Below are 23,742 nucleotides of genomic sequence, written 5' to 3' on the forward strand. Positions count from 1 at the left end.
AAATTTTTTTTCCTTGAACTTTCTAAAACACTTCAAGAAATGTAAGAGCCAATATACTGGGGATTGTTCCAAAAGAAGCTACCAGAATGATCACAGCAGGAAAGAAAAACTAGAGTGTTTCAAAAGACGTTGTCATTGGCAGCAAACTCAGTTTAAGGAAAATTTTCTGCCCCAAGCTGTTTGTACAGCACTGGAGAAGAACAAAGGGACCTTAATGATGCTGCTGCACATACGACACAGCCCAAACCAGCACCGGGTAAAAGTCAAAGGACTGCTCCAGCTGCTCCTTTCTCCAGCCATCCACCGCCTGCTGCATTTGCTGGGACACGCGGGCTGGGCAAGCAGGTGCTGCAGAAGCCATAGACAAACACTTGAAGGTTAACATCTTCACAACACAATGTGAATGAGAATTTAGCTTTTGTTGTTTTTGTGAATATGGCAGGTACCTGTAAACCAATCCTCTTCACACTCAGTCGATCTTTGACATTATTGTGCCCTACAAATATCCAGAACTTGTTTGGCACATGATGATGTTCCAAAAACAAGAACAGCATTGTAATTATGGTTTTGCTTTGTATATAAGTAGTGGTAACCACAAAATGTATTTCAGGCTATTTGCTGCATATGCAATTCTATCTAGCATATAAACATCCCTCTCTCAAACAGAACCCCACATTAGCTATAGTGATGCCCCCCAAGCTTTCTGGAGTGCTCATCACCATTTCCTCTCCTCACCACTCCCTGCCTACACCAGCACTCTCAAGCCTGTCTGTGCAACATCTTACAAGTCTCCACCACAGGTTTTACACTTTCCAAGTACAACATGCATAAAATAGACTCTGCATTTGCACATGCTAAATGCCCTCTGTTCCTCATTGAAGTCATCCTACAGGAAGCAAATGCAAATTACTGCCTTCCATATATAAGGCACAGTCCCGGGGACCTTGTTATTAAACCATTAACCTTCACCTTTCATTTTACCTGTTTCCAGTATTCAAATTCTGCTTGAAACAGACTATGCTACTATTTCCATATGCTGTAATTTATTACCAAGTAATTCACTTCATTCATTTAACAGTAACAAACAACTGAGAGCACCAACTTTTAAGCAACAAGAAACTAGTTTAATGGTTATTGCAAAAGTTAACAACAGCATCCCTATAATCCTTGCAAAAATCTGTTTGCTCATGACTCTTATTCAAACCTTAAAGAAGAGTTCCAAATGCTATTTCTCTGCTTTCCAAGGCTATAACTCTGCACCCTAATGATGCTCCAGTTTATCAGGAGATTACGCTAGCCCTGGCTAGTATCTTATCTAAGTAATCCCCCAGCGTTAGACCAAGGCTAAAGTTGTGCTAAGGGTATGTAAAATGTGCTTTGCTAAGGAAAAGAAAACAACATACCATTTGGAGAAAAGGAGCAATAACTGCTAAGGAATAATTATGGTTGCTAGTAGCAAATGTTTGTTTTTCTGCAAAACAAAGCAAAGCAGAAGCAACAAACATACTTACTTCATAACAGCTCTTATTACCCATAAGATTGAAAGCTGATTACACACATATTAATAACAGACACAGTGATGAGAACGTCTGCTCAAAATACATATACAGCTGCTGAAATCAGCAGGAGGGATTTTTGCAGAGAATTTAGATAAAGTGAAAGTAAAGCTCATTTGCCTGTTTAGGTAATTTGTGCCCCTATTTCTTCAATCTTTTCTGCCCTCTTGGGGTATTCTTGTCTGTAGAGGAATGCAAAGGAATAGCCCTGGTGATCTAGCCCAGCATCCTGCCATCTGACCGTTTCAATCAGTGGACACCCAAAAAATGGCACAGAAAGCAGAGTAGTGCTTCTCCAAAACCTCCATCTGTGCATTGTGGGGACGGAATATTGTCCCCAAGACGTTTGGTTCAGTCAAACCTCTAGTAGCTACCGATGCTTTTGATGACTAGCATATACCTAATCCTCAGCAAAAACCTTTCAAATTACATGCAGTGGTAGGCCAGCATGGCACTCACAGGTAAAACTGCTCATGGTACTGTCCTGCCAGCCGTGCCATGCAGCAGGCACCGTACAGCAGCCACATCAGGAGAGACCCATGCTGGGGAAGAGGGCTCTGCAGAAAGGCCAAGTCTCAACGAGCACTAGGATCAGGAAAAGGAAAGTGTACCTCTTGTCCTCTGCAACACTCACAGTGCAGAGTGCTACGCTTTTCTTTGCCTTTGTTTCAACAATGTCCCTCATTAAAGGAAACAGAAATTTCCTTATTAAAGGAAACAGAAATTTCCTTATTTTTGCTGTTTAGAGAAACTTAAGTATGCAAAATTTGTAAGATGTCATTGTTCTTTCAGTGACTTTTTTGCTGACATTTCAAAAGGTGCATTTTCCTAACTTGATTCCAGACCTCCTGCATGATTCCTTAATGCTTTTAAAAACACAAACAAAAACCAATGCACCACAAGCAACAGTAATGTTTACTATTCACTTCTGCTTCATTTGGCAGATCTGACAACCAGAGAGCTTTTCAGATCTCTATTTTCTGTAGTATAGCTAAGACTAGACTTCCTCACCATAGCATACACTGGTTTTCACTGTTAATTTTACAGTTCCTTCACTTCACTTTTTCAAACCACATCCATTTAAGCTTTTCAAGCATACTTAGACACACAAATGTACTAATTGTTGCTATTAAGACCTGTCCTCTACAGGGCTAAGTACACTGTGTTACTCCTTCAGACAGTAGGAGAAGTTGTTCCAAAACTCCCGAGGTCTTAAGGAGACTGGATTTTATGGCATACAAGAAAATTGTCATTACACACCTACAACATTCCTTCATGTGCACAGATCACTAATTACAGCATACAAGTTATAACACTGCATGAGACATGGCGTACTCTGCAGTGGCATCACAAGTTTGGCTTTCTTTAGGGATGGACTACAGCCTACAGGCAAGTTTCATAAAGAAATTTACAATTATAATATGAAAATTTTAAAAATACATATAAAAATATACATATATATGCATATTTATCACCAACTCTCTCTTCATAAGGAGTATCTAAACAACGTCACAAGTATTTCTCTGCGTGATACGTATGAAGAGGTTTATAGATGTTGCCTACTTTGTCAGCTGCAAAATGCAGTTCACAAAAAGCACTCTAATGCTCTTTGGCACCACAAGCACAACCCCATTTCTAATGTTTCCAGTTAGTCTGAACACAGCCTCTTCCTTAGATAAGAAGGTTAGTCTTGCTCCTGTAAAAGTTCAGCCTGAGGAGTAAGGAGCAAGATCTTTGGCTTCACGAACTGACGGGCATTTAGGACTGAAAACATCCAGCGTTAAGCAAGCTGCTCCTTTCTCCCTTTATCTGTGAGCACAGGCATTTTGAAAGCGTGTATCTGCCCCGACACGTCCTTCAAAGGCGAGCAGTATCTCCCTGCACCAAAAGGCGAGTGACGGAGGCTGCTACCCCCCAAAGATAGCTATCGCTCCCCTCCTGTGGCGAGATGTGTGTGGACTCGCGATCACCGACCTCGGCCCCAGCCTGCTCCGAGCTCAAGATGTAGACATGCATACAGCTACGCAAGTGACACAGGGTGTTCCCCCACTCCAAAAGTAGATTACTGTGCAGGGCTACATGCTTGTTTACTTGACTGAGATCCATATTTAGACATGTATACAAGTGCACAACCCTGAGCTGTTTATTCAGATGAAACCCCACCGAATGCAGTGGGCATTTGTCTGCAGACGCAGCTGGGGAGTAAACCCTTAAACGCTCTGCAGCAATCACTTGCACCTTTCTATATCATCAAAGAAAAAGAAAGGAAAAGAAAAGAAAATAAAAGGAGGGAGAGCATCACCGCGTGACTGTGGGCCTCTCAGACATTCAGCCACATTTTGACTCACATTTTGACTCAAGAGAGCATTTACAGTGTTCTAGTACTGCCACTCAGATCTAACGCTCATGTAGAAATCGAGGCTTGTAATTCTTTACTGTGGTTGCAGTGATCTATTTTGAAGGAGACCTTCTGAAACTCTTTATTCTGCAGCCCTGTGACTTGATAAGCCATTTTTTTCTGAAATCTTTTAAAACTGTTCAGATGTTTTGCACAGTAGGCACAAATATTTTTTGCAAAGACAGACTGCTGTGTACATCTCTAACTACTTCATTTAGAGGGGAAATCGTTCTTCGTTGGCTGTGGTCTGTGTTCTACAGCTGGCTACGTTATGATCAGCCCAGTATCTTTTCTAATTCTTACACTTCTTCCGTAATCTTAGAGCCAACCCATCATTGGTCCATGTACTTTGTACAATGTGATTTCTATTTGAATGGCTTATCCAGGACCCCAAAACCATCTGTGAGAAGCTAGCTTTGTACTGACACATAGTGGCTTCCCCATCACCTGAAAAAATATATATAAGAAAAAAAGCTCAGATGAACCTGGCTTATCAGGCAGCCATCTTCCAAAAACACAGTATATTTATACAATCCTCCCGGAAATGGTGGTATTCACAATACTGTAAAATGGTCTGCTAGTTGTCAGTAGTATTGACATTACGTTACTTGGAAAGTTCTCCAACTGCCCTATCAGCTAGACTATCACACAGTCATTAAAGTTCGGATCCTAAGAACACAAAGTAATAAACCGTTCTTAACTGACCAGAAAAGCGACCTCATAATACACATTAACTGATAAAGAATATTTTCCATTAAATTAATCAGATTAATAAACAGTGCTGCAAGAAGTCATGTGTAGGCAGCATGAACTTTTGCATGTCAAAGTTACTATGGCAACTGGATAACCTGGATTTGTGGAAGAGATGACAGTATGAGCTGATTTAAACAAAGTCTCACATAGCTGGGATGACTAAGCCACTTCAGACGTTTTCCTTAAAATGATTCTTCTATTTCTTCACAGCAGATAACATTTAACTGAAAGACCATACCAGATCTGAGAACTGTAATGCACAAATCAGGAAAGTCTATTGAGGAAATTTACAAGTGTACTGAAACAACTATTTCGTAATCTTTACTCTTCAGCTTTTCAAACTTATGCCAGGAATGGGGTTGCCAAAGAACAGGATTAACAGCTTGAAAGCTGCATTTAGAAAGGGGACTGTTGAAGGTGTCATGTCAGACGGCTGTCTTTTTGAAAATGAGTTACGGACAAAGCTCTCTAATTACATGCAGTGGTGTATGTGTAAATACACATAAAAACAAATATTTAAAAAATGATTGGTATAAAGGCAGTTACATCACACAAACTGCTATAAAAGTCACTTCTAAAACATATATAAAAATAATCCAGGCTAAAACGCAGTAAACTTTGAAATATGCATTAATTTTGCATTATTTTATTAACACAGACAACTGCAGAAACAACTTGTGCAGAAGCGTTGCAAATCAGCAGAATTAGAAGACTGCTTTCTTCAATACCTTGGTTTTGCTATCTGTGTCTCAAAATTAGTACTCAAGATACCTGGAGCACATTTGCAAGGCACATGTGAGGACTCCTAACTGAGTGACGACAAGCCATAATGAGAATTGCATACTACTCTTGAAACGTGCTCGTTCATTGATAACGCTGCCTGTGGCATTGTCTCCCCCTTGTTAATTGACGTCTCTATCTGTTACAGAAATCAGAGTAACAGCAGCACATGTTTCAAAGGTGTACTCAGCCTGACGTTTTGTCCGGCACTTGTCTCGTCATGAGGTCGAGGCAGGGAGCCTCACTGCTCCTGGCCGTGGCTGCATGGCCGCACGCCCACGCCGTGCTCCCGGCTCCCCGTGGAAGGACGTTTCCGTCAGCATCACTACTGGGACGGCTCCCGTGGCCGAGGCTACTCGCCCGCACGTTTGCAGGGCTGGCCTTTTAGAAGTCAGCCGTCTGACGGGGCAGTGACCAGATCAAGTCGCAGTTATACAAGGAGCAAGGAAATATTATGCAAGACCACAGGAAGTCAGAGGAGACAGTATTCTGGGCAGGCCTGGCAAGGAGTCTGTGTGAACTCCAGCTAACAAGCAAAGCTCGGTCGTTGGCGCCAAATTCAGCAGAGAACATTCCCAGTGCTGCAAAGGATAACACTCCCCATGTTTTTGCCAGTGGGCTGCGGTCCAGGACGCCATGTACCTGATGAGATGCAGATAAACCCAGGTCTTATTTTTCGCCAAGTCTTCATTTATTTTTAAAATTTGGAGCATATTTTTGTCCGACATTTGTTAGAAGTGGCAAATGGTTTGTTTTCATGGCTTTGCTAATAGACCGCTTGTTCTTACGCTCCCTATAATTTCAACTACAATAAGTGACCTACAAAGAAAATGTGTGGCAGAAGCCTCATTTTTTCCATGCATTTTGCCCATCTCCACCTCAAGATACTCTGCGAATAGGATATGTGAAGGTCCTGGATTCTTCTTCCCTTGGCATTTCGGAATGACTGCTGCAAGTGGAGTTGGCGCAAATAAAACGACACCCACCTCTCGCTCAATGGCGCTATTTTAATCTGCTTTCATACATAAAGTTGGTGGTGGGTTTTTTGTTTGTTTCTTTTTTCATTTTCAGGGACTATATTATCCAGGTCTTACTTGAAGAAGACATCAATTCAAGTGCAGCAAAGTTTGTCTCCAAACGGCTGAAAAACGTGGCCTCTGTCTGGCCTCTGTTTGTATCTACAAACACTTGAGCATGGAGAATTTTCATGCTTCGTTCAAGGACCCACCTTAAAAACATAAAATGGATTTCCACCTCAAACCATTGGAGATTCACACACATGCCCCCAAATAAGAAGTGCGGCATGTAACGTATTACACAACACAAAACAATTACCAATTGTGATGAGTGTAGACAAAGCATTCTCAAGAGAATCTATTTTATGTTTGTAATCAACCTCCTAAAAAACAATAGGGCTCTCCTTCCAGCAAACACACAATACAAACAAAAACCAAACAGTCCTACTGCCTTGATAGGGGGAAAAGATTCTGAGAAGTATAATAGATCTTTAGTTGATATGGACTGCCAACAGCAATGAAATGATTTGAAGTTTCCCTTATTACCACTTACGGGAACAACAAACACACTTAACTTTTAATAAGAGATTCCCGTCTTCCTCGTGGTTCACTCATGAAAAGGTTCCCATAACCTAGCACTTTTGCAAAAATAATTAAATGACCACTGCAGCAACACAGGAAAGTGAAAATGTTACTGGTGACAATGCCTTCATTGTTACGCTAGTATAACAATGACCAAAATTAATCATGAATCTGACAATAAATACCAAATGCATACACAATTGGACCTCCAACCAAAACAGACCTTTCTACATCTGGATCCAAAGCTATTGCTGGTTCAGAAGTTTATTTGTTTCTCCAGTTGAAGACAGCAATTCCTTTCCAGAACAAAGAACTCCAACAGCTCTACTCAGGTTTTGAGTCAAACTCACACTGAAGGTTTTAATCTGGCCAGTGTAAAATATCTTGTAATATCAAGCATTAATGTTAATCATTTTCCACTTTTGTCTAAAACTGTTCAGGTTTAAGCATTCTGAATTACCCTGAAATACCAAGAGTAAGGAAAAACATTTTATATGCTTCCATTTCAACCATATATCAAGGCAAATATTTCATAACAAGTTTTGAAATGCCACAGGAGTTAAATTAGTAAATCATTCTACAAAGGCAACGAGTTGTTCTGCAAACTACTGTGCGAGCAATACCTCGCTTCTCAGTGCTCCACAAACTCTTGCTAGACTCTGGTATCTGTAGCTGTGAGCTGCAAGCATGGGGCTGGCTGGAGTTGCTACCACTAGGCTTATTTAGGACTGAAAGAGGATAGCTCTTCTAGTCACTGCCTGATTTCTATTAAACTACATCTCTTACTGAAATTTATTTTGATGACTGCCGTAGTTTAAAGGCAATTCACAATGACCCAAAATGATTCCTTGAACTTTACATATCCAATTCATATGCAGCCACAACAAACTAAAATACACCTACCAGCACAAGAAATAAAGCATTTACTGTCTTTGAGTGGAGTGGGAGATGTTTTGACTCTCACCAGCTAGTATAGCTATTACTATAGGACCCAAGGGAATGGCACAAAGCTGTGACATGGGAGGTTAAGGATGGATATTAGTGAAAGGTTCTTCTCTGAGAGGGTGGTTAGACACTGGAACAGGTTCCCCAGGGCAGTGGGTCACAACACCAGTCCTGCTGGAGTGTTTGAACAACACTCTCAGACGCATGGTTTGATTTTAGGGCTGTCCTGTGTGGAGCCAGGAGCTGGACTCAGTGGTCTTTGTGGGTCCCTTCCAACTTGGAATATTCTATGATTCTGTGATATCTCTAACTTCAGGCCTTCCCTTTATATTCCTTTGGTACCGTAATTTCATACTAAAGAGCTTCTCTGTAAGTCCTATAACAATGCATGGTACGTGAGCAAGCTAAATACTTTTAGAACAGCGTATTAAAATAGACTTGCCCACTAAATATTTTCTTCTATAACTTGGTAAATCAGAAGCTACTTCACACACAAATAAGTACATAAGAATATATTGTTAGCCTGCTTTTCTTCTAACTTTTTGAGTGTTTGACCACATTATCTGCTTGATCTACCACTAGAAGGTAGAATCCGAACTTCCATTTGATTTTCAATTTTTTCATTTGATTGTGAAGTTTCCTTTTAAGACAGATAAAGGTTCACACATTACCCAGCTTAACTTATTTTCTTCAAATGTATATTCACGAAGCAGTTCGCAGACTTCAGACAAGGACTGAACCTTATTTTGCAAGAAGGTCTACATATATTATCAGACTTCAAAGATTTCGGAGTGGGAGTTATTTTGGTACAAAAGCCAGAGCACTCAATCTGCTAAATTAGGCACAAATGCAAACTAAGAAACCCAAAAAACAGCAGCACACATCCTAGCACACAAATGACTCAGTAGATTCTCTCCATGGCTGTAACTTACTCAAAATGCAGTACAACATGAAATCATTTTGTGCTTGCACTATATCCATTACACTGACTCCCTCCATGGGAGCGCTTTACATTGACTTCATATTGGCATGATTTGCTTTTAAAGCTTTTAACACATCAGGCTCCAGACACCTTTCCTCTTTCAGGTTTCTCTAGCTGGACTTATGCTCCACATCAGTCATCATAAAACCTGAAACCTTTACTGCAACCTGCAATGCTGACTTTGCTCCCTGCAGCATTCTGCTCATTTTACTTCCCAGGTTTGAAAAGTATTGAAAAGTCAATACTGTTAGAATAGACACTATCTGCTGTCACCCTTTAAAAAAAAAAAAAGTAAAAATACTGTTTACTGTGGTTCATTACTTCATTTTTGAGAAGCTGCAATTGTCTCACGCTGTGTTTATGGTAAAGTTTAGCTTTAGGGGTTGGGGGGTGGAGGTTGTTCTAAGATTTGGCAGGCTAAAAGACAGGAGTGTTGCTGTACAGATAATGTGGCTTCTTGCTTTATCTTCTTCAGGGCCTGCTTATACAGTATGCAAAACTGCCAATAAAAGCCCGTATAAAATGTTATGCTTTTCTCACTCTCCTCTTCAGCCTGAAGAACATGCCTGCTCCCTCTCCAGGCCTGCCTGCCAAGCACAGGCAGGAGAACCTTTATCCTGATGGAAGACCCGTGGCCAAGGGAAGGAGCTTGTGCATGCTCACCTCTCTAAAACCACTCCAGGTTAGCCCTGTTATTTGGCAGTGTTCTCCTCCATTGAAGCTCTTAGTTCAGAGAAATGGAGACAAAACAATTGCCACTTGAAACACAGTCGAGCTCCCTGTGCGCAGAAATCTCTAGATAGGTGTGACAGACAGATCCTCCTTTTTGTTCCTGTCACACCTTTGAGTTGCTTGCCTGTCCATGTCTTGAGGAAATCTGAAGGAATAAGTGGGTTTATCACCTCTCAGACATGTTCAGGGTGGTACAACTCCCTGTGTCCCCCACCACTACATCTCCCAAACTGCACGTTGATCTCATACGAGAGGAGGGCCCAATTCAAAGGTGACGCAAATAAGGGCTTAGGCCACGTGTCAGCATGTGGGTGTAACCAACATATTGAGGGATAAAATGGAGTGGTGCAGTAAAGAAAGCAAATAGCCACGGGAGCATGAGATAACCTAGCCCCTTGCATTTGAAAACCTCCTGCTTGAGCATTTTCGAGTGAGGCTTATCAGACGAGCTTCTTGCCAACACTGCTACGGCATTGTGTGAGGCATGGAAGTAGAAAGTCCCCACTTCAAGAAGTTTACAGTCTAAATAAATAAGACGCACAAAGGGGGAAAGGAAGGATATACTGCCATCCCAGCTTTCCAGACTAGGGAGCGAGGATTAATGACGGAGATCTGCTGCCCCAGACGAGCTGTGTTACCAATCCAAGAGCCACCCCATGCCCCAGCAAGACAGGGAGCCTGGCCAGGCAGCAGGACCTTCAGTGAGCATGGTGGAGGAAAGGCAAAGCAGAAGAAGCAGCAGAGATGTGAGCTGCTCACTGTAGTGGCTGTTCAGCAGCTAGATGCCATTTTAACAGCCAGCTCTACAAAGCACGGCAAACCAGCTCAAGAGACAGAATCAAGAAAATGGTTTTGTTCAGCTTAGCCACACATTGTGCTGTGCTTTGGCCTTGGTCCCCCATTCCAGAAAGGCTTTGTCCGGGCCAGCCATGTGGTTAACAAACAAAAGTAGGGTTGGGGGGTTTGTTTTTCCTTAAGCTGGAAATAATGGGCATTTCGAAACACCAGCATTAAGTTTCCCTCAAGTTACCTGCACTTGCTTCTATTTTGCTTTCAGGTCAGCACATGCCTAAGTGAATAGCATAGTCCCTCTGGTGAATCACTTGGAAGGCAAATACAGCTTCACTGTTATGTAAAAGCCAGTAGCAGTGTTAAGACAATTTGAACGTGGAAAGGATGTTCTCATAAAAATGTCCCTCTGATTAGTAATGGCAGTAACACATCCTTCAAATCAGGGAAAAAAAAGCAAAAAGAAAAACAAAACAAAACAAAACACAACACAAAAACAAGAACTGAAGTTATTAAATGTGACTGATAACCTTACAGCTTTAGCACATAAACAGCACACCCTCAGCTGAACCAAACCACCAGAAAGACTATCCATCAGTCCAATACATGTTCCTCCAAATCAACACTTGTACAAGCGTAGCAGTAACCTGCTGAAAACAATAAAAGGGGTCAAATCCCTCCAGATGTCTACACATTTCCTTGAAAATGTAAGCGATGCTGCTTTGTTAAGACCAGACATAGTCTTCTTGACTGGATAGGGTAGGAAGGCAGAGGCACTCCTCTGTAAGTGAAGGTCACCCATCTCACAGGCAAAAGTTGGCCAATTCCAACCCTCCACGTTCCCTAAAGTACAAGAGTCAGCTTAAAAGGACAATGGGACATGGATCAGACAGGTTACCATGGGGATACACTAGAAGTAAACCTCCAAACCTACAGTTTGAGATTTCCTTTGCAACAAAGATTCCCTTTAAGGAGGGATGTGAAAAGTCAGGGTCAGCTAGAGCAAGCAGTGAGAGAAGCCTGACTGGTCCTTCAAAGAAAGATCTCCCTTCCTGGTGAAAGTTACATGCAGAGGCCATTCCTAAAAGCTCACCCTCTGGGGAAGTAGGCAAATGCACCCTTGTCTTGATAATCACTTGGCAAACTGTCTACAGGAATTCCACCAATATCCTCCTTTGTCAGGTTATCAAATGCAAAAGAGGCACCATACTAGTCCTCTGTTAAAATCTTGGAGAGGAATATAGCTCTTGTTGGTCAATGAACTTGTATTCCAGGGAAATACCACTTAAAAAGTCATGGCACAATAAAGAAACCTGATGTGAGAATTTCTTTTCACACTTGTTTGTAAGCTTCTGGTATTCCACGTGTGTTCCCAGCAAAGTTCATACCAGCTTCAAAGTCAATACTTTCCATAATTACCTACATCTGATAATACTGTCATTGACATCACCTGAAAAGTGCCTTATTTTGTCATAACGGGATATGAAAATCTAACCAAGAACAACAACACGTAGTATCAGAAGACATTCTGGTATTTGCAACAAGTCTTGGATACAAAGTCCATGACAGTTAAAGTTTGGTACATTCATAGTAACATTTCCCATTTAAAAATGTAAAAATTCAGAGGTTTTTTCTCCCCCTTAGTGTTTGTTAATGTCACAAAGACCTTTGAAGTATTGTGACAACAAGTAGCCAGTAACACCAAGAATTTACTCACAGAGAGGGCAATACAATGGTGAATGGACATAGCTAAAGGACCAACAACTGCCTCTACAATGTTCTGAAAACAATGACTGAATGGGGCTGCTTTGTAGTTTATCATTCAAATGCAAGTGCGAAGACAACAGAGTTTAAGGACCATTTTATGGCATTAAAGACTTTAGATATGTTAAGGGCCGAAACAAAATACAAGGAATGTTCTTTAAGTATACTTCCACCACCTTAAAAAAAGGTCCTTCATAAGCACAAGACTTCATGCTTCCTTCAGTTTATTTTCTAACGAATATTTATCTTATATATTTTCGAGGAAAAACACTATACGGTTACTTTTGGACACTATGAGATGACTTGGAGCAAAATTCTCAGCTCCTAAAGGATTTTTCCAGTACTGTGATTTTAAGAAGTTAATAAAGACTCTGACACTGTAAATTAGCAAAAACTTTCCCTTTCAAGAAAAGGAGAGCAATAGGGCACTTTTTTTAGATATCACTCAACTAAATCAGGTCATTGCATTAGCTTCTTAAAATGCAGTAATTCAGCAAGCCACCTTCTGTACATAAAATAGTACATATTAAGGGACTCAGAACCTGACTACCTAAAGAAAATGTATGTACTAGGCCAAAGGTGGATGTCACCTAGGATCTGTGTATTTCAAGATATTATTGTATCTGTTACTTAAAGCAACAGCTTTTGTGGGAAAGACAAACATTTCTATCTCTCACCATACGTAGGCAGGTTTTCAAAAACGTGACTCCAAAATTATCAGTCCTTTGAGAACAACCAAGTCAGAAATTTGGCAACACGCTTTTTTCATCTCTTCCGCATTTTGACTTTCTCATTCGTAATATCACAAGTTGCTGATGTGGGCTGAGGGTGTACCTTTCTGCTGTGTTTTCCACTACATTAACGTTTTTAAAAATCTGTTCCCATAACCGAAGCTAGAGAAGACCTTTGTCATCAACAAGTCACTCTTCCTGCCTAAACCAATCCAAAGACAAATAAATATTTTCATCAGACCCAGTAATGTGTTTGAGCAATTGCCATTTTAAAAAGACTGTGACTGTTTTTAGTCTGAGGCCTCAAGAGACAAAGGCTCCATCAGAAGTGCAAAAGGAATATTTAGTATTTTGGTTTATTGGACAAACTTAAAAAGAGTCTATGCCAAAGGAAGACCGGAGCTTGATTCAGGTCAAGCCACCAAAGCAGATTTATGCATGTGTATCATGGCTTTCAGTAAAAAAAAAAAAAGAACATCTGAAAAAACATAGAAATTAAGTCAAATTCTAGAAAGAAATCTGTTACTGTAAAGAGATTAAACATTATCTAAAGCCTCATTCAAACTAAATTTAAATTGTCTAGTTCTAGATGAGCAATAGAGTGCAACACAGGAATTCAGAAAGCTTATTAAAATACAGTAAAACTTAAAAATCATTTAAGCACTCTCCATTTTTTTTTTTGAGAATTTCTCAATCCCATCCCTTCAATTTTAATCTACTCTGAGCTCTCATTTCCTCTTTAGAAAATTATTTTCCAATTAAATATTTATTTTTACAGAAAACATTCATTTGAAAAAGCACTCAGTTGCACCAAGTACGTGTATAGCTCTTCCAAAGTTTAGTAACCCACTGTTAAAAACTTTGTAGCTTTTATTTTGCCTTCATTTGTCTAACTCTAACCAAATGTATTTTGATATATTAGAATATGAGTAACAAATATTTACAATAGATTAAGTTCATGTTTCAGCCATTTGAAATAGTTTCTGAATGATCCTAGTAATCTTACTGCACATATATCTCCAGACTGCTTGCTATCAAGCGCCTTACGTTACACCCACATGATTCATCCATTATCAGAGTTGCTCAGTTTTATAAAAGAAAAAAGACCTCTCCATACTCCTACTAATTTTAGCCCCTTGTTAGATAACACAGTTTCCTGAAACATGAAAAAAAATAAAATAGATGGTGAGCTTGCTCAGACTCTAGTCTTCCAAAATGTTATTTAAAAAATTTTGTACAAATACTTGAACATACACAGTGACTTATACCCAAATGCAAAAGGATGCTGCACTGCTTGAAACTTCTGTCCTGTTGGGACTGCAAAAAAAAGGGAAAGAAAGAAATAGGGACATAGAAATTTTTGAAAAGAAAAAACAATCAAAAGAAGTACTGAAGTGGCCAACAGAGAATAACACCAATAGTTACTTTTCTGTGGAAGCAGCAGCAGTAGGGCAGCCCACTGGAGTAGCTCAGTAGCAGTGAGACAACGGGAATGAGATGGGGTTCATCCTAAACCCTGAAATGGATACAGGACAGCAGCCAGATGAGTGACAGCCACTCCAGCACCATCACCCTCTGCGTGCCCACCACCGTGATGCTATGGCTCTGGCTTCCAGGGACAGCCCCCATACCAAGACCAGCAAGACATCCAGGATGTTAGAGAGGCTGTGGGCACATGCAAGTGGCAGGTCAGGAAGGTCTCATGGCGTGTGCTGGTCAACAGAGTAGCTCCCTCTAAGCAGGGAAGCGCTAGCGGTTACACCGGTGCAAAAGGGGCAAAAAAATATTTTTTGAGTTCCAAGAAACTTAAGGCAGGTTTTACACCAGCCCTGATCACTAAGAAATAGTACCCTCTTCCCATCACCTATTTCATAAATGCATCCTTTATGTTACAGATCTGATGTGCTGAAGCAGATGCTTGTGGGGAATCATCACTTCACCTTTGTTTTACCACATATGCAGCTATAAAATAAGCACTGCCTTCACAGAGCAAATGGTAGGTGACCTAATCTCTGCTACACCTAGCTGGAAAAAATAGCTGAGAAGACCTATTAGTCGCTGTGAGTTATCATAAGATCTTGGTGGGGCACTAACTCTTAAGCTTACTGACAATATAGCAAGAAAACAAACAAACACAAATATCCTAGACATAGGATAGACATAAACAGCCACAGCCGGGTTGTTCTCTCCTTGATGACTACTTTACAGCCCGTGTGCATTCTGGCAAGGTTTTTAACTCATGTGGGTCACTGGTGAGATTGAGGGGTGGGCCTCAAGAAGAAGCACAGACAAGACATATATTTAGAGATGCATTCCCTTCTCCTGTATCTTGTTGGAAACATAAATAAATTGTTGAGATATTTATGAAAAAGTCTGTTTAGTTCCACAGATGTGTTAAATACTTGAGATTAATATATATGTTTTAAATGTTTCTTTGCTTGAAAGCAGATCGCTATCTAATGCAAACATAGCAGGAGGAAGAAATATTTTTAACTTTGTATTAAGAATGAAAAAAAATGCTAAGGGCCCTCTATTATCCTGTTTTTGTCCCACTTGGAAGCAAAAATAAAAAATATGTATATTTTTTCCTTCTGCTCGGATAACTTATTCATAACTTCTGCACATAACATTCATAAATCTGCAATAAGCCAGTATTAATTGCACACCCACAGGCTAACATAAACCATTTGTAAAGTTTCTGAATTTTTCAGACAATCTTTTTGGAGGCAACACCCTAAACATTTCCCTAATCAAAGAAAACTGCTGATTCCACATATTCATGCACAGAGGAAGGGTCAAGACCAGGGCACCTCTTTGACTGAAGATCAGACATAAAAATTCAACTAAAGCAACTTTGCTTTTGCCTGGCAAAACATTTGATGAGTTTCTATAGAATAGAATATTTAATATTTGCTGTGTCATGTAATGCACTGGACAGAGAAGCATAATGGATACTTTATCCTACTGTAAACTCCTCATAATAGCAGTAAAGTAAATTAAATTACAAGTCTAACTGTTTTAAGAGCTAAATATGCACATTTAATCAAAATATATTATGATAGATTTTGTTTCAGCTAAATTTTCTAGAGCTAAATAAAGTCACAGAGGAAAAAAACAAAATCATAATTAGATTTGAGCTCAAGAAGTAAAAAGCGTAATTAAATGAGAGTTACTTTGGAACATTACTTATTTATCAGCCAATTGGCCTACTGTACTTCATTAAACTACTTTCTAAATGCACAGTATAATAGTTTCCTATTTAACTTACTTCAGAAAGAGACCCCATGAAAAGTAGCCCTGTAAATCCAAGAAGGCAGTTATTTCTTATATAGGCAGTCAAACTTTTACCCTGAGTAGTTAACTATTATATTGCCTTTTAAGCAAATAGAACACAAGACTGAAAAATGAGGGGAGAAAAAAATAAAATAAAATTACCAGCTTCACAATAACCATACTTGCAGTTTTGCCTAATTTAAGAGAAAGGTTCTGCCACTGTTCCAGCTGCTAAGAGTAAAAGTATTTATAACTACTAGGATATATATACATGGCACTATTGGTGTAATTAAGAGAATAGGATCATTGGATTTCACATATAGCTTTAGAGGAATAAAAGCTTTCCATATATCCAAATTATTTAAATTCAACCTGTTCTTTGTTTATTTGCTTACTCTAATGCTTTTTTTTTTTTTTTTTTTTTTTTTTTTGCATTTAAAACTAAAGCATATGTATCATTGCCCAAGTAGAGTAACAGATTTCACTTAATATATCCCAGTACAGTATTTAACTCTTTGTATAGAAAATACTCTTTGTACAGCACATTTAACCAGTGTTTTTTTGGAAAAGCTACTCTGAAATTTGACACAATGTCAGAATGCCAACTGTTATTGTTTTTATTAAGGCCTCTTCTTCTTTGCAAACCAGTTTACTGTCCTTGTCCTGCTGCCAATGTTGGCTGTCTCACATGCACAAGACTGCCTCCCATGATAACAAATGATTTTAAAATTCAGAATCATCAAAAAAAACAACAACAGCAACAACAAAAAACACACTCATTTTTTTTCTACAAAGCTCTTGAAGATGTGAAAGTTGACTTTTAGAGAATGTGATTCTATACTTGGCTGCAGATAGGTAAATTTTGGCAAAGATTTAAGCAATGGAATCTTTCTATCCCCACCACATCTACCTGGAGCCTGAAAACAAAAATACCTAGTGTTTATGAATCCATCATAGTAGAATACATTATAGAAAAGCAGAGAGACCCATTTTTAATACTCTTGATGGAACTCTTAAATTAGCAACATAATTCCAAAACTTCTATCAGTGAAGTACCACCAATAAGCAAGGTATTCCCAATGAGTCAAACAGGATAAATGTGATACACAAAAAACATCTTAAGATGAAGTAAAAAAGAGATGACAACACAAGATGCTATATCATATACAGCAGTCGTAGATAAACTTGTTCTTGGGACAAGCACTTTCCAGGAAAAGAACTGGCCCTTGTGGCATCAGCACAATGCACAAATCCTCAGGAGCCCAGATACCTTTGGGAGGATTGCACACACCAGGAAGCACTCACGTTGCACACCACTCTCACAGTGAAAGCCATTGAGCCCTCATTAAGCTCAAACACTTCAGCTCCATGGATGTGAAGCCACCGCAGCTGGGCAGCTCAAGTCAAGCTTTTTGAAGTAGGCCCGGGCACCCAAGTCAGAGCTCAGCCCAACCTCTGCTACGTGCCACTGCTGACAGAAGGGGATGTACCCATGTGCAGCCTATAATTCCTCACTCCTGTGCCCTTTGGCCACCCCATGGTAGAAAAGCCCTTTCTACATCTGTAGAAATACAGAAAGGGTGGTTAATGCAGAAAGCAGGAGGGACAAAATCAAATGTCACGCTCAAGACTTCTCAAAGTATTGGTGATGTCATTGCCAGTAACTTTTCTATAAAAACTTCTTCTCAAGCACTTGTAATTGTCACAGTAGGCCTACTGGAAGAATCTCCAGCTCAGGTGCCTACTACTCTTCACTTTACCTCCTTCCAGAGAGAATAATCTAAAAATCATTGAGTTTTGAATTAGACCAAGAGGAATATGCTGGTCCTTCAGACCTGGTAACTAGTCTCTGGACAGAAAATACACCAGCTGCAAACGTTTCCAGCTTCCCAAATTGTTCCACAACATAGACCAGCATTGTACAATGTGCATAGAGGCCATGTGGGTCAGAAGGTCCCATCCAGACACAGTAGCAGAAGTACAGTCACTCTGCAGTTAAACTGATGAGTATTGATTGAGTCGCCCCAGTCACTGAAGAAGACCTGTATGCTATGAAACATCTGCATTTTTGGTGCTGAAGTCCAAACTTCTTGTTAACATACCATAAATAGATTGCTCATCAGGAATTCAGGAGATGATATTTCCTTTTGGAAATTCCAATAAGAAAAAATGTTGGGCAGATGTTAATGCTGAAGCAATCAGAAGTGAATTAAATATATGGGCCATGCACGGAGAAATGTTGAGCGATAATAAAACTTGAAAAAATTTTGGATGAGGTCAAGTAATCTATGTAACAAATCTATGAGCAAAGTGTTCAAAGCACCATCATCTGAAGCACATAAAGTGAGCTTTACAGGAATATAAGGACAAAAATACAGTGGTAAGCGGGTGACCTAATCGTCATCACAACAGATAAGAGGCAATATAACTGACAATAGTGACACACCTTAAAAAAGAAAGCATGCTGGGTGGCATAAAGCTCAGAGCGTACATTTCCTGAAATCTACAGTTTAACACCTTGGCATATTGAGACATTTACATATCCTGGCATCTGAATGCATCCATTAAGAGCAAGTGACTACCTGAGCTCTGGAGAGTGGTGCTGTCAGGCCCGTTTCCTCATCCTGAGGAGGAACAGCCAGGAGTGACTTCAGAATCACTCTCCTGAAGTAAAGGTAAGTGGAAATTCAGGCACAAAGTGTCTCATTGGAGGGGCTCAGCAAATAATAATGCCAAATATAAAAGAGTAACTGAAAGCAGTTAGTTATCTAGTCAATAACTGGGAGGAATCTCATTTGTTTACTCTCTGGATAAGAAGTTAAACAAATTTATATAACATTACAGCCTTTGGATCACAAAACTAGACACTTTTTTTTTTTTTTTTTTTTTTTTTTGAACTTTGGGGCCAAAACAGTACTTTGTAGTTATAAGGGAACCACTATTACAGAATCTCACTAAGCTGCAAAACTGGCTTATTTCTCATGCTACTAGAAAACAAACATAAACCCCACAAACAACACAGCTACAAAGCCCAAATGAAATTATGTATTCTACGCAGTGGTACCTGATTCACCCTGAGACTGCTTTCAAACTTCTCTCAAACATAAACTGTTGTCTTTCCAGAACAGTCCCTTTAACAAACCATCCATTCCTAACAAAATAACAACTTCCCTCAAATAAAATTAACAAAAACACTGAATAATTGAAGAAAAAAAAAAAAAGATATACTAGAAGGCTGTCCCCATGGGACCTATTTACAAATTGTTATTGTACTGCGCATGATCATAAATACAGATTATTTTCCCCGCTTTTATTATTTTATCAAAATGAATTTTACCCTTTTATTACTCATCCATTTCTCAGTTTTTAATTACTGACATTGAAAGAAACATCAGACTTTGTTATTAAGACTATGCAGATAGTAACATTTTTGTTGATTAAAAACAATAATCACGTTAATCTCAACTCAGCACCTCCTACTAACTTTAAAAGAAAGAAATGACCATAAACGTGCTACGTTTGTTCCAGAGAAAGCAACTGCTCTTTTCCACTGACAGATAGAGCTTCAAACAAAAACCTGAGGATGCTCTTCAACTTAAATGACCATTAAAAAAATCAAAGATTATCTTCCACAGAGCATCTGCTTAATAGTAAGAGAACTGCTCTTCCAAACATATGTTCCAGAGTTGCCTGCAAATCTGGTAAACCAGATTACCCCCACCACCTTTTCTCCCTGAAATTGATTTATAAACGCTATTAGCAAGTCAGGTTAGAGATCCCAGCTGTACATCTGGAGAGAAATCAAGCAAATAATAAAACAACTATTGAATTCAGGCAATAAATCTATTCTGTAATAGTACTGGAAAATTAAGAAAATATATACTCTTGCTTCAGTAGACTACGGAGTACTCCAGTAGCGAGGTACATGTTCGCACGGCCAGGGAGGCGCTGAGCGTGCTATCTTCAATCACTCATGTGATACTCTCCCAGTTCTTTCACAAACATCAATTTACACAACAATCCCATGAGCCAGATAACAACTATTAGCCTACTTCTGTGAGAGACAGAAAACTGCCAGTGGGATGTCACAATATTACGTGAAATTGAGGACAGAGCCGTGATTAGCATTTGAACGCTCCAAGTTTCTAGTTCTGTGAAGTTTCTATGGCGTATCTTAAGAGTAGCTCTACAGGGCACTTCAGCGTGCTGTACTGAAAGATTACACTCAAGAGTACACCTTACTGTGTTTGAACATAAGAGGTTAAACCCGAAGAGATTAAGAATTTCTCATAAAATGAGGTGATAGGATAAATGCATGGAGCTGTGTATTCCCTGTACATACACTATTTCATTCTTCTAGTTCCCATAAACTCCTACAACACGTTCTTAGGAGCGCATCTTACTGCACTATGATTGTTTACTCTCTCCAACAAAAGACCTCCACAAAAGAGGTAATGTACCCACGTTTTATACCCTGAGCACAAGCCTGACGCCTGGAACAAAATACACTCGAGGTGTTTCCCTAACAGTGTTTGATAGACAGGGACTGGCTACATGGGAAACGTATGGGATGTACGACGATAGCTCCCCTACTCCGTGGTCACAGGGTGACTCAATAAAAAAGCAGCTATTCTACAAACCAAAGCCAGTGTTTACTGCATCATCAACTGGAAAGTACACATGACAAACAACAAGATAAAATTCTTACTCGGTAAATCACATCTTTTATGAACACAATCTCCAGTCAGAAAAGAAGAGCAACCTGAGCCAGCAACAGGGGCAGCCCTGTGCCTGCCGGTTGTACAGAGCAGCCCGAATAAACACCCTGTTGTGAGACTTCGCGGACCTTTATTCCCCTGCTTATTCCTCACCAATATCAGCGCCCTCGCTCATCCCCACGCCGTGTTTACTTTCCTAACTCTCCACCTGCACCTCCTACGGCAGGGATCGCGGCTGGAGCTCGATGTCCAGCCTCCGGGGCCGGCAGAGGGGATTCTCCGGCGGGACTCCGGTCCTCCGAGCCGCTTTTGCTCCCTTCGGGAAACCCGCTCCGGCACAAGGCATCGCCTGCCTCCCCGCTCCTCAGCCCGCACCGCACACCGGGAAAAGCGGCCGGCAGCCGGGGGGACGTTCCCGGGCACCCCGGGGGCTGCAGCCAGGAGGAGCCGGCATTTATTAGAGATTTATTCCCGTGCCCACGGTCCCCCCGCAGCCAGGCCTTCGCAGCCCCCCGGCACGCCGGGCTCGGGATGCTTCCCTCGAAACACTTCGTCCTCCGCTACGAAACTCAGCGGCAGCCCGGGAGGGGGGTCAGCCTGCCTTCAGCCCCTCCGGGTGCACCTGCCCGGGGATGGGGACGGGGACGGGACCGGGGACATCGCTCCGGGTGGCGGCCGGCCCCGGGGAGGTGGCAGCAGGACGGGCACCGCCGCTCCCCCTGCAGAGGAGCCCGGAGGAGCCGAGCGCCTCTCCGCCGGCCCCCAGCCCCTTTTCCAGCCCCGGGGACCCCCCCTCCCGCCGCCCCTCACCTTTTCTTCTCCTTGTCAGCTGTCATCGCGGCGGTGGCGGCCGGCTCCTGCGCCGCCTCTCGGGCCGGGGCGGGCTCAGCACCTGCCCGCGGGGCTCGGCACGGCTCGGCTCGGAGCACCGGCTCGCCCCCGAGGCGGGCGTACAGTCTCAGGACACTGCCGAGGATTGTACGGCCCGCCCGGGGGATGGGGGGGGGAGGGAGAAAGCAACGACGGCGGCGGACAGCAGCGGCCGGGTGGCGGTGTCGGGGCTGCGCGGCTCGGCGCCGCCCGCAGAAAGTTCTCACTTTAAACCTTGGGCCGCCGCCGGCCGCGGGGGCAGGGGCAGGGCCGGCCCCTCCGGCACGGCCCCGGCCCGGCACGGCTCGGCCCCGCCCGCCCATGGGGCCGGCAGAGCGCTGCCGACGAGCCCCGGTCTCCCCGCCCCCGGCCCTGGGGTCAGCGGGACCCCCTCCACCCCTCCTCCGGTCCCGGGACACCCCCTCACACACCGGTCCCGGGACCCCCCTCCCCAAAACCCTTTTACTTTCCGGCTCTTGCAGCTCGCCTTATTTCCCTGCCCATAATAAGGCGGGCTGAGCCCCGTAATTCCCAGCGCCTCCCGGCCGGCCGGGGGACGCCGCCGCCGCACCTGCGATAAAAGGGGGACTCCCACCACCCTTAAAAGAAAATAAAAAAATACACACACACACACAAAAAAAAAAAAAAAAAAAAAACAAGGATTTTTTGGTACCGGCAAAACGCCCCCGCCAGCCCCGGGTTGCGCAGTGCCGCTGCCCGCACGGTGCGGAGCAGCCCCTGGGGGCCGGGGCACCGCATTTGGGACTCGCAGCTTGGGATTTCTGCTTCTGCCTCGCTTCTCGAGTTCGTTTTCTGGGCGGCGGGGGTGTTCTGCAGCCTAAACTTTCCAAAATCCGGCGGTTGTTGGAAACAGAGGGAGGTAGGGCTGCGCGGCAAGGAGCGCTAAAGCTAGCACTCGCTACAGGTTGCTAGAGTTAGGGCCAACAGAAAAATGAAACCACGGATTCTCTTTCCTTGCTTTACACCAGAGTAGCTACCCTCACTTACACTTGCCCATCTCCAACCCAAAGGCACACCTTTGCACTGAGCTCTGCGAGGCTTCCCGTACTGCTGGGAAATGGAAGTACTACAGGCAAAATGAGCCAAACTAGATTTATTCCTCAGTTATTCAAATTTGAGCAATTTCCCCGGGCCGTATCATAGGCTGCTTTGTGTACAATGGGTCAGAGGTTTTTCTCTTTCATACCATATGAGTGTTTAAAGAAATGCATTTGGGTTTGAATTTGCATATGCTGTTCTCAGGTCTGAAAAGAGCTACACATGCTTACACAGCAACAGCCTAATTACGTGGTAACAGTTTTTTTTTTTTTTTTCTCCTTCTTGTTATACAAGAGAACCTAAACAAAAGAAACCCACAAATATTTAAATCCTAAGTAAACTTAGTTAAACAGAATTTGTGTATGCAGGACTAAATTTAACCTTCTGGGAATAAAAGAATGCAACAGGATCAAAGAGCCAAGTCACTCATTTCCTAGATTAAATAGACTTCTTCGTCCTTCATTGATCTCTGCTGATGTCAATGCTCCTTGCTGTATCTTAGAGCACTTCACTTGGATAAACAACTTGCCTTCAAAAATCAGACAAGAAAAGCATTTAAACTGGCTAAATCTAAACCACTCAGTAAATTTCAAATATTTCAGGTCCAGCCCATTGCTCTAGCTCTTGTTGGCTCTGTCCACATGGATATAGTGTAGTTGATTAACAGCCTAAAACTCTTCAGACCAGTGAGGTCTGAAAGTGCTTTCACAATCATAGCATTCACCTCCGAGCACCACCTGTGCTCCTCTGTGGAGAGAGGCTGGTGGGCTTCAGGGTAGAGTTGTGTCCAGCAA

General features: G+C 41.8%; 1 protein-coding gene across 1 annotated transcript in view; it reads right to left on the reverse strand.

Annotated features, from left to right (window-relative positions):
• Window positions 1-22,119, reverse strand: part of EPAS1 (endothelial PAS domain protein 1) — a 79,627-nt gene extending 57,508 nt beyond the window's left edge. Inside the window, exon 1 of the mRNA XM_032184240.1 lies at window positions 21,830-22,119. Within this exon, the coding sequence (XP_032040131.1) occupies window positions 21,830-21,855 (26 nt within the window). The 5' untranslated portion in view covers window positions 21,856-22,119. The remainder of the gene's footprint in view (window positions 1-21,829) is intronic.
• Window positions 22,120-23,742: the final 1,623 nt, after the last annotated feature.

Source organism: Aythya fuligula, chromosome 3 (genome assembly GCF_009819795.1).
Source record: "Aythya fuligula isolate bAytFul2 chromosome 3, bAytFul2.pri, whole genome shotgun sequence".
Lineage (NCBI taxonomy): Eukaryota > Metazoa > Chordata > Aves > Anseriformes > Anatidae > Aythya > Aythya fuligula.